This window comes from Oryx dammah, unplaced genomic scaffold (assembly GCF_014754425.2).
Source record: "Oryx dammah isolate SB20612 unplaced genomic scaffold, SCBI_Odam_1.1 HiC_scaffold_23, whole genome shotgun sequence".
Classification (NCBI taxonomy): Eukaryota; Metazoa; Chordata; class Mammalia; order Artiodactyla; family Bovidae; genus Oryx; species Oryx dammah.
This window is the reverse complement of record NW_024070207.1, coordinates 70306337-70323480: the sequence shown is the minus strand read 5'-3', so window position 1 is coordinate 70323480 and position 17144 is coordinate 70306337. Positions and strand designations below refer to the sequence as shown.

The 17144-nt window shown below is 37.2% G+C and overlaps 1 protein-coding gene across 2 annotated transcripts in view; it reads left to right on the top strand.

The window, feature by feature from the left end:
* The first annotated feature begins 1673 nt into the window (after positions 1 to 1673).
* Positions 1674 to 17144, top strand: part of CHIC1 (cysteine rich hydrophobic domain 1) — a 48989-nt gene continuing 33518 nt past the window's right edge. For both annotated transcript variants that reach the window (XM_040265674.1, XM_040265675.1), the window contains exon 1: positions 1674 to 4772. In XM_040265674.1, the coding sequence (XP_040121608.1) occupies positions 4480 to 4772 (293 nt within the window). In that variant the 5' untranslated portion in view covers positions 1674 to 4479. The remainder of the gene's footprint in view (positions 4773 to 17144) is intronic.

Sequence of the window (17144 nt, the reverse complement as noted above, 5' to 3'; positions counted from 1 at the left end):
AACCCATACATTTATGGTTAACTGATTTTCAACAAAGGTATCAAGGCAACTCAACAGGGGAAAAAAAAGTCAGTCTTCAGGAAATGATGCTGGGACATGGAAAAATATGAATTTAGACCCATGCTACATGCCATACACAAAAATGAACTCAAAATTCATCACAGATATTTAGAAAAACTTTTAGATGTAAACAAAGACCAAGTTTTTTGACAGTGCACTAGGCAAAAATTTCTTAAGATATATTATCAAAGGCACAAGTGATAAAATAAAAATTGATAAATTGAATTTCATCAAAATTTAAAACTTTTTTAGTTCAAAAGACACCATTAACAACATGAAAAGGCAAGCCACAGACTGGGAGAAAATATTTGTACACCATATATCTGATAAATAATTTCTATCTAGAATAAAGAACAGGCACCTTATAACCCAATAATATGTAAACAACCAACGTCTTAAGAAGGAAAAAGCTATACACAAATGTTCACAGTAGTTTTACTTATAATATTCAAAACGTGGGAAAACAGTAGGTGAATAAGTAAACAAACTGCTGTACAGTCATACCATGGAATAGTACACAGCAATAAAAAAGAATGAACCATTGATATACTCAATAACCTAGATGATTCTCAGAAGAATGAGTGAAAAAGGCCAATGCCCAAAGGTCACACACTGTATAATACAACTTACATAATATTCTCGAAACTATAATAATTAAAGGTGGTAAACAGCTTAATGGTTATGAGAAGGGAGAATGTGATTATAAAAGGATAACAATTGGTATCCTTGTGGTGATGTAACTCTTCTGTATCTCAACTATGGTGGTGGTTAAATGAACCTACATCTGTGATAAAATTGTATAGAACTAAATACACACACACAAATGAGTACATGTATGACTAGAAATCTGAGTAAGATGGTGGATTGTGTCAATGTTAGTTTCATGGTTGTGACAGTGTACTATAGTTACGAAGTTGTTACCATTCAGGATACTGAGTAAAGGAATAAACGGGACTTCCCTGTATTATGTTTTACAATTGTATATGAATCTCCAATTATCTTAAAGTTTATTTTTTTAAATGGACCAAAAAATTTGAATAGACGTTTTATCAAAGAAAGTATAAGAAAGTTCATTTGTAAATGAACAACAAGCACGTGAAAATATGCTTAACATCATTAGTCATTCAGGAAATGCAAAGTAAAACTACAATGCAATAGCACTTCATACCCACAAGAATAGCTATAACCGAAAAGACAATAACAAATGTTGGAGAGGATGAGGAGAAAAACGGAATCCTCATACAGTGCTGATGGGAATGTAAACTGAGTAAGCAACTTTGAAAACACTTTGGCAGTTCTCTTAAATTCAAAACAGTCTTACCATATGCCTAGCAATTCCACACATAGGTATCCACCCTAGAGAAATCAAAACATATGTTCATACAAGGACTTGTATGTGAATTTTCGTAACAGCATTTTCATAATACCGAAAGGTGGAAGCAATCCAAATGTCAACAACTGGTGAATGGATAAGCCAAATGTGATATATCCTTACAAAGGCATGCTATTCATCAATTAAAAGGAATGAAGTATTCATACAAGACACAACATGACCAAACCTCAAAAATATTATGCTAAGTGAAAGAAGCTAGACACAAAAGAGCACATATTGTATGGTCCAATTTATTTGAAATGCTCAGAAAAGAAATCTATACAGAAAGAAAGTAGATTAATTATTTCCTGGGGCTGGGGTAAAGAGTGGGGAATGACTGAAAATGGGACTGTGATTTCTGTTGAATGTGACAGAAATGTTCTAAAAGTAGCTTGTGGTGATAGTTGCACAACTCTGTGAATTCACTAAAATCACCAAGTCATATGCTTTAATAAATAAATATCTAAATAGAAAAAGAAAAAGAGGAAGGGAGGAACAGAAGGAGAGAGGGAGGAAGAAAGTTGTTTTTCAAAAGTTGCAATTGGTTTCAGCTGTTTTAAGGTTGAAATCCACCCCCTCAAATAGTTAAACTTGTGATCTCTTGCCTCAGGTCCCCTGCCATCAGATGCGACAATTACTCCCATGCCCTGCTTAGCACATTGGACAGAAGTTGTGTGCTTTCTTCTCCATCCACTCCTAGCTTTACTACCCTTGATGGCAGCTAAAGTATCATTTGAAAATCATGTTCTTGTGTTTTGCTGAAAAAATGTGTTTTTCTCAGCTTGACCAATTCCAAATTCTCCTATAGTTCTGCAAAACAAATTAAGCTTGAAATCATACATGCCTTTTCAGCCCACCATATATGCAGCAAAAACAGATGCACAGATTTAACTATACTTGTGAGTTTCTCAAAGCATAGTACTTCTCTTAACTGCTTTGTCCTTTTGATATCTGACTGTCAAGGGCTTCTTTGCATCTTGACTATGGAATTTCACTGTTCCTCTCCTTCCCTCCCATCTCCCACAGCCTTAATTTCTTCACTTTCACCATAGTTCCAATATCTCATTTATACCTATCACAAGTACACTACCTAGTCTAATCCTGAGTGGTGAAAAGAAACTACCAGTTAAGCAGTCATCAGCACAATACTTCCCTCTAGAGATTGACTTGGTAGACGTTCATGGATAATATAAGATGTTTGGAAAATTTTTTTAATATTGCCTGTGGGGTTTTTTGTTTTTGTCTTTTGCTTTTTGAAAGAGAACTGGTGCAGCATATTGATTTGATCTTAAGTCTAAGGTATTTTGCTCTGATAAATGACATATGACACATTATCAATGCCCAAGATAACAGACCTAACAGAAGTCTATTATAAAATTCTTTAACATTCCATCTTTAATTACAATTTCTGGTTAGTAAATAAAGTTCTTTCTGTTATAAAACCTAGATTTTTTTTTGCTGAGAGTGCTGCAACTTATTTTTAAAGTTCCAAAATAATCAAGTTTTTGAGTACAAGTTTTTTTTTTCATTTTAATAACACAAATTCCTTGATAATAATGATGGTTTGATCAGTCCCTTTCATAGAACTAACTTTTTCCTCCCTCAGACAGCCTAAATGCTTTGTTTTCACTGCTATACTGTTAATATAATACTCACCCTACATTAAAGTGTGGCTTGGCTATATCTATTTCCTCAGTCCCATCAACTAATTGGGATGCAGCCATCTTGTAGCAGAAAGAGCAGTGAAGCTGATATTAGAATACCTGGATTACAGTATTTATTACTTAGTAGCTGTGTTACTTTATTGTCTTAATGATCCCTGAATTATGGAATGAATTTTTGTGCTACTGCCAAATATGAAATAGTTTGAAACATGGATTGGAAACTCAAAATATGTGATCTCTGTAACATTTAGCAGATGTAAGGAAGCAGGCGTTTGAAAAAGAAAACCTTAGACGAAAGGTCACCAGAGTCCTTAATACATTACTTAAACTTCCTGAGACTGCTTTGTCATCTATAAAATAATAATGATGATGCCTACCCCCACAGTATTGTTTAAGGGTTAATTGAGATATTGTATGTTAGAGTCTAGCCCTATGTCTGGAAAATGGATGATGTTCATCGATGTTTCCTTGGGTTGAAACGCTCCCTTTACTCCCCCCATTTCCCTCCTCCCCGCGGAAAAAGAAAAAATAAATTCCAAAATTCAAACATCTTTCAAGATGCCCAAAAGGCACCACTCTATGAAGCCCTTCCAAACAACTTTAGGAAGTATAGCCCTTTAGTTAAGAGTACTGGGCTTCTAAAATCAGAAGCATTGGGCAAGTTACTTCTCTCTGCATCTAGGTTTCCCATGCATAAAATGAAATCATCACGGTACATATTTCATAGGGTTGTTTAGTATTAAATGAGACATGTACATACAGCACTTAGCACAGTCCCTGACACTTAGTAAGTCCTCCATAAGTATTACATAGTACAAGAAGTAATATAAAGTTTCCCCTTCAGTAAAATGTTAATAAAAATGCCTCCCAGGGTGTGGCAAAGTTCTGCAGCAAAAGTCTTTTAAACTGTAATGCTGAACAAATGTAAGGGATTGGTGAAAATTTTAAAATATATGGGGCAAAGTTCTAACCTCACTTTTATAGAATATCCTTTCTCTGCACTGGAGGCAAAGCGGGTAATAATACCATTATTAATTAGTAGGAAGTAAAATCAGAAGATACATCCCTGGGAGACAAGCAGCAGAAGCCCAAACAGCAGTATTAAGAGCAGCACCCGCATACCGGACCTCGATAATTCCCTGGAGTTCACCTCTAACGTCCCTTTTCCCTTGGAGCCGCGCAAGCGTACACTGATCTTGCTCCTCTCTCCCTTGTGCCCTCGCGTCCCCACCCCCACGTCCACCCCACCACGCAGGCGCATCTCCTTAAATCCAGTCCCTACACCCCTCCTGCTTCCCTGCGTTAAGTTCTCCCTCCTCTTTCTGCACCTCAGCAGGTTCACACTCTTCTCCGTGAGGGTGGCGGCGATAGAGAGGTCACGTGATGAGCATCTTGCTGCCCAACATGGCGGAGTTCGATACCATCTCGGAACTGGAGGAGGAGGAGGAAGAAGCGGCAACGTCGTCGTCGTCGCCGTCGTCGTCGTCGTCGGTATCAGGGCCTGACGATGACGAGGAAGATGAGGAGGAGGAGGAAGAAGAAAACGAAGAGGAGGAGGAGGAAGAAGAGGAGCAAGTGGAGGAAACGCCGCCCCCGCCTCGGGTAGTGAGCGAAGAGCATCTACGGAGATATGCCCCCGACCCTGTATTAGTGCGGGGCGCCGGCCACATCACTGTGTAAGCGAGAGGGAGCTATGGGGTTTGAAAAGGCTGAGATTTGGCGACAGAGGAATAAGGCGATCGAGGGGCGTGTGGTGTGGGGGAGGGCTGACTGAGGCTACAGTTAGAAAAGGACACCTGGTCTAAATGGAGAAACTGAGGGAGAAAGGTGTAAAGGAAGTGAGGAGAATGCAAATGAGATGCGCCAACACGAGGTAAAGAGTGAGTATAAGACAGGGAAGTCTGGGGTTCGGAGCCAAAGGGATTGGAGTAGAGGTGAGTCTCCTTGCTTCTGTGTATGCTGGCGAGAATAGTCTAAACTGCAGGATGTACCAGCGGATTCTTTGCTGTTGAGATTGGTGTCTAGTGGAACACGGTGACTGCTGTAACAAGTGACAAGACCGAGGCTTGGACTCTTCAAAACAGAAACAGGATATATTTTGTGAATAACGTTATAGAATAGCCACTCACCTATATTTGCATCCATTCTTCTGTTTAATTCTTATGTAAATGAATACAGTAATCCTTTCTGTGTGTTGATCACTCTGACATTCCTTGAATATCACACAATTAGATGTTCAGGTTGAGAAGCAGCTGTGAAACGTTGAAAGAGCAATAGATTGAGAGTGAGGGCTCTTGTATGTTAGTCCCAGCTTTACTTCTTACTGGCCCTGTGACATTGGTCAGGTTACTTCCTATTTCTGGGCCGTAATATCTCCATGCATAAAATAAGGGGTTTGGAGTTAGATGGTTTCTAAAGTCTTTCACCTCTGAGATAGTTTAAGATACCTTCAGGAGATTTTGTATGTGCAAATAGTAAATATGCAAACATTAAATATGTATGGACATCAATCCCCTAGGAGCTGAGAATGATTTTTTGAAAATATATGCAGAGTTTTTAAAAATTGAAATCTTGGGTCATATTTGAGAAAATAAAAGGGAGAGGGCCCTCACAGCATAGTAGTTGCAAAGCCAAAGAAAAATGTAGTGGTTTTCTGGGCTTTGAAGAGTGCTTTCTCATTTTTATGTAATGAAATGGACTGTAAATACTTGGAAGTTTGACTATTATATCATGTTCATCATCTTAAATATGCTGTCATTTACTGAATTTAAAAAACAGGACTATTTTTTCCTATTAAGTCATGCTGCCTATAATTTTGATAATGGCTCGCCTACCACATTAACTTTTAGTTGAGTTCATAGTATCTGAAATCATGTAATATGAACCACCTCTCTTCATCATGTTAACTTTTAATTTTAACATGTTGAGTATTTTGATTGTAATATACTTTTGTGATCTTTGCATGAAAAGATTTTGAAATTGTGGAAGAATGTGTGGAGATTTTTAGATCTGCCATTTGGTAAGGCAAGTTTAACACAATTTTTTTTGTTCAAGAATTTTGCAGATAGTCTACAATGTTCAGATGCCAGCTTACTGCACAGTTTTACTTAGATTCCTTTCATCACTACGGAGACAATCTATTACTCAAATTGATTATGATTCTGGCACCAAAGTTTACTTTCATGCAGATTATTTCACATGACTAAACAGAAAAAGAATTTTTATTCTAGTCCGTAATTTTATATTCCAACACTCCTTTCCCTCATTATTTTCTGAAATTCAGAAAACAAAGAACAAGCAAGAAAACAGAATTTAAGTTCTCCAAAACTTATTTGTGGTTTCATTTTACTCTTCACACAACTTATAAATCTATTTTCAATTAAAAGCAAAGCACTGACACTTGCCATGCTCGGGCCCTTTTGATAAGTATAATGTCCCTCCTAGCTTAAAAATTATGGAATAAAGAGCGTGAAATAGTGGTGCTCTTAGTAACTGTTGGCATTAATTGAAGGCAAAACCTGAAAAGCAGCAAACCAGTACTTGAATTGCTAACCAATGTACGTAGTTTGGAAAAGTATTTAGTTGTACATGTTCTCTGACCTAGAAAGAACATTTGATGTTAAATGTCTGAGATTTGGAGAAAAAAAAAAAAGGTTGAATGTTTAGGAGAAAGTTTTACTGGATCTGAGAAACTGGTCTTTCTATGATAGTAAAATCTTCCTTACAATAGATAAAGTCAAGTCCTTAGGAAATAGTTAATTTAATTTTTAAATGTCTAATATATCAGCCTTTGTTTAATTTTTTCTGACATAGGAGTATTAGTTGCCCTATCTGAATGAAATATTTCTTATTCTCTCCCACCCTTATTTTTTTCATTCTTAGTGTAGTCACTTGTTCTTTAGAGGATGTTGTTTCTTTTCGAAGTTTAAAATCTGAGAACCATCACTTCAAATTCAGTATATCTTAAACCTAATATTTTCTCTCCTTACATTGGCTGTGCATTCCAGTTGCCCCATTTCTGACTCTGATATTACCATTCCAATCTTCCCAGGTAATATTTCAAGTCCTTAAGTCATTTTTAACTCTTCCTTCTCCTTGAATTGTCCATTGCCAGTCTGTCCCAGAATTATGTCTTCATGCCTTTTAAAAAGTCTATTAGATTATTCATTTTTCTCCATTTCTACTGGCACCTTGCTAGTTTGGGTCACCATCATCTTCTACTTGAATTGCAGCCACAGTCTGCTGCCTCTTCCCACTCCAGTCCATCTGGATGCTTATGCCAAACTAATTTTCTTAAAACACAGTTTAAAATGTCACTTTCCTGCTGAAAAACCTGCATTGGATCTTAATTAGGTTTGAATTTTATGCTCTCCTTCTCCACTCTCAGAGGTCAAGGAGTCCCTCCACTTGTTCAAAGCTCACCCCTCCACTGATGCCTTCCAAAACCTTCTTTTGCAACCTCCTTCCAGGCAGCCCCTCTCTATATACTATTACCTCACTTGGCCTCTGTTAGCTCAGCCTATAACTGTATTCAGAATCTAATTCTTTACAAATAAAATAGTCTTCTTAGACCTATGTTCCCCATTAGCTACTGTCTAATCTCTTTTCCTTCTCCAGATTTCTTAAGAGTAGCTACATTCACTATGTCTATTTCCTCTTCACCCTTCTGTTATCTGGATTTTGCCACTATGACCTCAGACAAACTGGCATCATTAAGATCGTCATGACCTTCTGTTGCTAAATTAATGGGCATCTTCCATTTTCTATCTTTCTGGTCCTCTCTGTTGCTTATGAGACTTATAATGACTCTCTCTTTCTCAGAGGCTTTTACTCCAGGGGTCACAAACACACAAGCCTTCAGAGGCAAGACAGGTCACAGAAAATGGTGCAGCTTGAGTAATGATGGGCCTTAGTTGAACTGGAAAGTATGTGTTTTGCCTAAAGGGTTTCAAGTTCTGTTAAAAAACAAAACAAAACATTTTACCAGCCAAACAAACCTAGGAATTTCTTGGCCACTTTACTCTCCCTGGTTTCCTTACATTTTTCTGGTTATTCCTGAACTGTCTCATTCATGGGTTTTTCTTCCTCCTTTGCTCCTTGAATACCAGTGATCTCCAGAGTTTTGTTCTCATCCCACTATTCTCATTCCTCACTCTATCTAGATAGGTGGCCTCATCTTGGTTCCCATGGTTTCAGTTATCTGATGTCTCCCAAATATGTATTGCTATACCAGACTCTGCTAAGACTCTTATCTGGGCTTCCTCACCTAATGACTCACTGACATCTTAAATTCAATATATTCAAAACAGAACTCATCCTCCCCTCTCCTACAACATATCCTCACACCCCCATCCCAACCCCTCAAAAAATTCCTTCTATTTCTGAGTTCTCCAACTCAGTTAAATCTGGCGAGTGGTTCGTCTTCACCATTCAGTCTTCTAACATCTAAGAAATCAGTGGGTATAAACAATATATGGCTTAAATTTTTCTTCTTTTCCTCCCTACCACTACTTACTTCCCTGATTCAAGCCCCTTTCACCACTCTACTCATCATCTTGTCTTTATCTTATCACCTTCACATCCATCCCTCAGTTCAGTTCAGTCTCTCAGTTGTGTCTGACTCTTTGCGACCCCATGGATTGTAGCACTCCAGGCCTCCCTGTCCATCACCAACTCCTAGAGTTCACCCAAACTCATGTGCATCAAGTCGTCCCTCAGTCTGCTGCTAAATGGAGACACCACTTTCCTGTTTAAGACTTCTGTGATTTTTCTCTTCATCTGTAGGATCAAGTCTAAGCTCTGAAGCATGGAATATATGACTAGACCCTGCCTATCCATCAGCCTGATCTCCTGACATTTCCCTTTACTGCTTGTATTTTCTTATTCATAGCATGCTATTTCTTATCTCTTTGCCTCTGCTCAAGCTGGGGCCTTCATTTAGAATTCCACCACCCACCATTCTTACCCCATATGTGGTCACTACTTCCTGTGAGTCTTCTCTGCCCCTGCTAAATTGGAAGCTGAAATGGCAGGATAATCACTGGTTCCCTCTGAATTTTCAGTGCCTACCACAGTGCCTTCCCTGAAGTAGAGAGTAAAAGTGACTTGAATAAATATTAGTTCTTTTAGTAAAACTCAATATGCCCACCATAGTGTGTGCTGTATTATAGGGCCTCAACAAGTGTGTGTTGTAGAATCATCCTCTGGAGAGTAGTTATGTTTCTGAGCATAGATACAAAAATACTACCAGATTGGGGAGTGCAGGGGAAGGGTATGGCATGGGCTTACCTCTGAAAGCTTTGTTGAGCAAGACTCTATGTGTCCGAATACCCTGTCTACTTATATAAACTTTACACATTGGTTTTCTTATTTTAATAAGATGAGTCAGCCAGTTGAGTCACTCAGTTGTGTCCAACTCTTAGTGACCCCATGGACTGCAGCGAGCCAGGCTTCCCTGTCCATCACCAACTCCCGAAGCTTGCTCAAAGTCATGTCCATAGAGTTAGTGATGCCATCCAGCCATCTCATTCTCTGTTGGCCCCTTCTCCTCCTGCCCTCAATGTTTCCCAGCATCAGGGTCTTTTCCAATGAGTCAGTTCTTCACATCAGGTGGCCATAGTATTGGAGCTTCAGCTTCAAGTTCAGTCCTTCCAATGAATATTCAGGACTGATTCCCTTTAAGATTGACTGATTTGATCTCCTTGTAGTCCAAGAGACTCTCAAGAGTCTTCTCCAATACCACATCTCAAAAGCATCAATTCTTTGGCACTCAGTTTTCTTTATGATTCAACTCTCACATACATACATGACTACTGGAAAAACTATAGCTTTGACTACATGGATAAAGCACAAGCTGGAATCAAGATTGCCAGGAGAAATATCAGTAACCTCAGTTATGCAGATGACACCACCCTTATGGCAGAAAGTTAAGAGGAACTAAAAAGCCTCTTGATGAAAGTGAAAGAGGAGAGTGAAAAAGTTGGCCTAAAGCTCAACATTCAGAAAACTAAGATCATGGCATCTGGTCCCATCACTTCATGGCAAATAGATGGGAAAACAGTGGAAACAGTGTCAGACTTTATTTTGGGGGGCTCCAAAATCACTACAGATGGTGGCTGCAGCCGTAAAATTAAAAGACGCTTACTCCTTGGAAGAAAATTTATGACCAACCTAGACAGCATATTGAAAAGCAGAGACATTACTTTGCCAACAAAGGTCCATCTAGTCAAGGCTATGGTTTTTCCAGTGGTCATGTATGGATGTGAGAATTAGACTGTGAAAAAAGCTGAGCGCCGAAGAATTGATGCTTTTGAACTGTGGTGTTGGAAAAGACTCTTGAGAGTCCCTTGGACTGCAAGGAGATCCAACCAGTCCATTCTAAAGGAAGTCAGCCCTGGGTGTTCTTTGGAAGGAATGATGCTAAAGCTGAAACTTCAGTACTTTGGCCACTTCATGCAAAGAGTTGACTCATTGGAAAAGACTCTGATGCTGGGAGGGATTGGGGGCAGGAGGAAAAGGGAACGACAGAGGATGAGATAGCTGGATGGCATCACCAACTCAATGGACGTGAGTTTGAGTGAACTCCAGGAGTTGGTGATGGACAGGGAGGCCTGGCATGCTGCAATTCATGGGGTCGCAAAGAGTTGGACACCACTGAGCAACTGAACTGAACTGAACTGACATGGACCTTTGTCAGCAAAGTAATGTCTCTGCTTTTTAATATGCTGTCTAGGTTGCTAATAGCTTTTCTTCCAAGGAGCAAGCGTCTTTTAATTTCATGGCTGCAGTCACCATTTTGGAGCCCAAGAAAATAAAGTCTGACACTGTTTCTACTGTTTCCCCATCTATTTGCCATGAAGTGATGGGACCGGATGCCATGATCTTTGTTTTTTGAATGTTGAGTTTTAAGCCAGCGTTTTCACTCTCCTTTTTCATTTTTATCAAGAGGCTCTTTAGTTTCTCTTCACTTTCGGCCATAAGGGTGGTGTCATCTGCATTTCTGAGGTTATAGATATTTCTCCCAGCAATCTTGATTCCAGCTTGTGCTTCATCCAGCCTGGCATTTGGCCTGATGTACTGTGCATTTAAGTTAAATAAGCAGGGTAACAATATACAGCCTTGACATACTCCTTTCCCAATTTGTAACCAGTCCATTGTTCCATGTCCGTTTCTAACTATTGCTTCTTGACATGATACAGATTTCTCAGGAGGCAGGTAAGGTGGCCTGGTAGTCCCATCTCTTTAAGAATTTTCCACAGTTTGTTGTGATCCATGTAGTCAAAGGCTTTAGCATAGTCAGTGAAGCAGAAGTAGATGTTTTTCTGGAATTCTCTTGGTTTTTCTATGATCCAGCAGATGTTGACAATTTGATATCTGGTTCCTCTGCCTTTTCTAAATCCAGCTTGAACATCTGGAAATTCTTAGTTCATGTACTGTTGAAGTCTAACTTGGAGAATTTTAACCATTACTTTGCTAGCGTGTATGATGAGTGCAATTGTGCAGTAGTTTGAACATTCTTTGGCATTGCCTTTCTTTGGGATTGGAATGAAAACTGACCTTTTCCAGTCCTATGGCCACTGCTGAGTTTTCCAAATTTGCTGGCATATTGAGTGCAGCACTTTCACAGCATCATCTTTTTAGGATTTGAACTAGCTCAGCTGGAATTCCATCATCTCCACTAGCTTTGTTCGTAGTGATGCTTCCTAAGGCCCACTTGACCGCTCACTCTAGGCTGTCTGGTTCTAGGTGAGTGATCACACCATCATGGTTATCTGGGTCATTATGATCTTTTTTGTATAATTCTTCTGTGTATTCTTGCCACCTCTTCTTAATATCTTCTGCTTCTTTTAGGTCTATACATTTCTGTCCTTTATTATGCCCATCTTTGCACGAAATGTTCCATTGGTATTTCTAATTTTCTTGAAGAGAACTCTAATTAATATTAAATATATTTAACAAGAGTTAATACTTTATCAATGAATTACCATATTTAACAAGAGTTATTTAATACTTTATCAATGAATTACCATTTTGGGGAAGTCAAATGACCTAACCACAATAATTGTAATTCCAAATCTGAGATGATGGTGATCATAAATGGATATTTAATGATCTTTTTCCAAATAAAAATACATACATGGCTAAGTTAGCGCCCACAGATTTAAGGTTTTAGAAAACAGAAATAATGAAATGTCTCTTGTGTTATTTCAAAAACACTATACATCTGAGTGATATAGCTTAATAGCTATCATTTTTCCTCTTGATATTTTTAGGGTAGATATTTGGATCCAGTGTATTGAAGTATAAGAAAAATTTTATTTCATGAGATTATTTTCTTATTTTTAGGTATTACTAAACTCCTTATTTTTCTTAAAATATATAATTATTTATCCTCTATAGTAGAGGTATATAGCAGTAAAGATGAGAGTTTACCAATGCTCAGATATATAAAATTCTCATTAAAATTAATCTAAAAAAGCTGAAGTTATTACATATAGAATTTTAAAAGATAGCCAAATTTGTCAAACAGTGCATTTCTGCAAAAAGTGAAATAGCACTGCAAATGTTGCCTTTTCTATAAACAACTGTCTTTGAGAAATTACAGTGAAGCATTTTGTTAATTTGTGTTTGTATAAGGTAAATATTTTATAAGATTTTAGGCTTTGAGAATACTGAAGCTATAGTAATTTGTCATTTTACAGAGCAGCAAGACATATTTCCATATGGAAGATTAAAGAAATTTAATTTTTCAAAATATCTTTTAATTGTATGTCATAGACTTTCCTTTTTCTTGGTATAGTAAATAGAATTCAATACACTTGTTTCAGAAACAGTGTTACTATAAGTACAAAGTTTTCTAGTGAAATGTGTTTTTCTTTGGCAGAATTTTAATACATTTTATCTGTTTTCTTAAACAACTTAACATATAAACTTAAAATTTGTGCAGATTTTCAGAGGCTGATGTACAGCCATTTTCAAAAGAATTAGAGACAGTGCAAGGTGTAAAGAGGAAGAAAAATGGAAGAGCAACTAGAGGACCCACCTTTCTTTGCCTCAGTTTCCTTTACTGCAGAGAATTGTGCAAGAAATTAAAATTTGGGACATTGCAGACACTTGACAAATACAGTCGTTAAGAACCACCAGCTGGGTCAGCTTCAAACACATAATGCACTCTTTTTTTAATGAACCTGATAAAATGAAAATGTGAGCAGTTCTCAAATATTTCTGTCTAATGCTGACAAACTCCACATCTTTACTCATGTCTCTCACTGATCACTCACTAATGGGTAGATGAGCTTGTCTAACCTCTGTGAACTCACAGATCTTATTAACTTAATGGTGCTGAGATGTTCATCATTTAGCAGTAGCCATTTCAACATTTTCCTAGTAATTAATAAGTAAAATGTTGTGCCAAAGATTATTTAAGTACTCATTTTAGGTGCTTAATATCTACTGTAAAAGTCGCTGGTAGGCAAGAATGCAATTGCTACTGCCTTTTAGCCAAAATTATGAGAATATATCAGAGAAGGAAATGGCACCCCACTCCAGTACTCTTGCCTGGAAAATCCCATGGACGGAGGAGCCTGATGGGCTGCAGTCCATGGGGTCTTTAAGAGTCGGACACGACTGGGTGACTTCACTTTCACTTTTCACTTTCATGCATTGGAGAAGGAAATGGCAACCCACTCCAGTGTTCTTGCCTGGAGAATCCCAGGGACAGGGGAGCCTGGTGGGCTGCCGTCTCTAGGGTTGCACAGAGTCAGACACGACTGAAGCGACTTAACAGCAGCATGAGAATATATTGGGCCTAGTTTGCCTACCATTATACCTTTTAAAGTAGATAAATGTAGGCCATAATGGAGTATTTTAAGAAGTAAAATGACTTCTGTACCATTTCCTTATCTTCCCTTACCGTTTCTATTTTTTGAATTTTTTTGACCATGCTGCACAGCTTGTAGGGTCTTAGTTCCCCAACCAGAGATTGAACTTGGTCCCTCCTCAGTGAAAGCACGAAGTCCTAACTGCTGGACTGCCTGAAAGTTCCCTGCTTTGCCTTTTCTAATATACTTTTTATGTTTTAGAAAAGACAATCTCTTTTTATATTAGAGAAGAAAATTTATAATGTGAATTTAGCAAGAATTTTTTGAGAACCTGAGCACTGAGCTAAACACTATGAAGAATACAAAAAAAGCAAAGTATAGGTCTTGCTTTACAAAGTTAACAGGAAATTTGCCTTTAAGAAACTCATGTGGATCAGCAAAGAATAAAGGAAAATATCTTTAATACTTTTGAATTGTATAGTACAGATTAAAATTGGCTATCAGTGTTCAGAGAAAGGGAAATCCATGAAGACTTGCAGCAGGGGTTGGAACTTGGCTTGAGCCTTAAAGGCTGCACTGGATTTAAACCAGGGAGAGAAAGCAAAACCAGGAAGAGGATGCTAAAGCTGAAACTTCAAAACTTTGGCCACCTGATGCGAAGAACTGACTCATTGGAAAAGACCCTAATGCTGGGAAAGATTGAAGGCAGGAGGAGAAGGGAATAACAGAGGATGAGATGGTTGGATGGCATCACTGACGCGATGGACAGGAGTTTGAGTAGGCTTCGGAAGTTGGTGATGGACAGGGAAGCCTGGCGTGCTACAGTCCATGGGTCGCAAAGAGTTGGACATGACTGAGAGACTGAACTGAACTGAACTGAGGAAGCAAGAGAAATCTCCTAAACAAAGAAAAGAGCCAATGTAACAGTGGCAGTGGAAAGGAAGTAAATGTTATAAGAATGATCTCAAAGGAACAAATGACAGTATTTGGGACCACTTGGATATAAGCAAGGTGTAAAAAGTAGGAGATAAAAGGTACAAAAATGATACCAGGATCTAGGTTAAAGAGAGTCAATGCGCCATTGAAAGAGATGAAGAATTTGAAAGGAAGGAGCCAGTTTCAAATAAAAGGTAACATTTAATTTTAGATGTGTTCACATGAGGTATAAAGATATCCAAATGGAAGTTTTTATTTTTGTTGTTGTTTTAATTTATTGTATTCAAGTATAGTTATTTACAATGTTGTGTTAATTTCTGCTGTACAGGACAGTGATTTATTTACATATGTATGTATTGTTTTCCATATTCTTTTCCACTGTGGTTTATCACAGGATATTGAATATAGTCCCCTGTGCTATATATTAGGATCTTGTTAATCTGTTCTATATATGTTAGTTTACATCTGCTAACCCCAAACTCCTACTCCATCCCTCCTTCACTCCCCTCCCCCTTGTCAACCATAAGTCTGTTCTCTGTGTCTGTGTGTCTGCTTCATAAATAAGTTCATTTGTGTCATATTTTAGATTCCACATATAAGTGGTATCATATGGTATTTGTCTCTTTCTAACTTATTTCACTTAGTAAATAACCTTTAAGTTCATCCATCTTGTTGCAAAAGGCATTATTTCCGAATGGAAATTTTTAGTATGCAATTAGAGGTGAGGGTCTAGAGCATGTTGGGAAATATAGAATTAGAGATATAGATTTGATGATCATCAGAATAGAAGTGATTTTTCAAAGCTATTAAAATAGATGAACTATTATAATTCCTTTAGAAAGAGAAGCAGATGACTAAAAGCTAAATTTTGGGTAAAGATAAGAGTGTTAGGAGAGAGTGAACAAATGGGAGAGTGTTCAGAAGGGAGTGGTAAACAGCATCACAGACTGCAAAGTCAGGAGGGGAAGTTCTGAAAAGAGGGTATTGAATTTAGCAATAAATAAGATGAACTTGTCTTTCTAAATAAATTTTCCAAATAAGGAATTATTTTCAGTAAAATAACAATATCAAAAGACAAACTTCAAAAGATTAAGAAAGGATGGGATATTAAGGAAATGGAAACATAGAGGCAAAAGTTCATTTGTCTGATGGTAAATGCAAAGAGAGAATAACAAAGCTAATTTTTTAAATAATAGAAATATTCCATATATTTTGAGGAACACATATGTCTATATCCTCTACGTATTTGGTATATGATAAAAGAATGGCAACTTGAAAAAATCTATAATGGCAGCAATCTCTAATAGGGGTAGGAACAAATTATACACATTGCATCTAAAAGACAAGAAGAAAAAGGACTCCACACTTCCATTGCATGGGGTATGGGTTTGATCCTCTGTCAAACTAACATCCAGGTGGAATGGTCATAAATAAATACATAAATAAAATTGGATTTAAAAAATAAAAGACAAGATATAAGAATGGAAATAGAACTCTACTTTCAAATGTATCATGTCTATTTTCATGAAAACTATATCTGTTTCTTTGTTATACAGTAAGAACTCTGTGGAATAATGAATTGATTTACATCTTCCTGACTAGCGATAAAGCCACTGTTTAGCTAAATATTATTTAAATGAAATGTTTCTTGCTCTGTTAAATATTTGCTGTTTTACTGATCACTTAGTACACAATTGCAAATATATAAATAGTACTAGAGTTATCAATTTCTCAAACAGCACATGAAAGTTGTCATAAAAATTTATGTATAAGAGTACTGTTTTAAGTTTGACTGTACTCCTCTACGTAAAGACTTAAAGAAAATGTTATTATGAGGATGTTATTCTGAAAATACTATGTTTTCATTACATACACTGACACCTAGAGAAGTAATGACATTTTTAATGAAGTTACGGTCTTTTTATAATTGCTAATTAATTTTCTCAACTCTTTTAAAAACTAGAATTTTTTGTTTTAAAATACATTTTAAACATATAAAGTAAAATTTATTTATGCATGGATGTGTTCCTTGCTGCTGGCTACTAGGTATAGTGTCTTTGTGGCAGATTCATGTTGATGTATGGCAAAACCAATACAATATTGTAAAGTAATTAACCTCCAATTAAAAAAATTAAATTTATATTAAAAAAAAAAGACTCACTTGGGTCCTTGTAAAGGAGCTATTAGCATAAATAATACAAGGAGACTATGATATTCTCACAGAGTTCTAATAGGACATTGAATGTCTATAAAATGACCCTAAGACTGAAATGCCATACATCAGTAGAATCA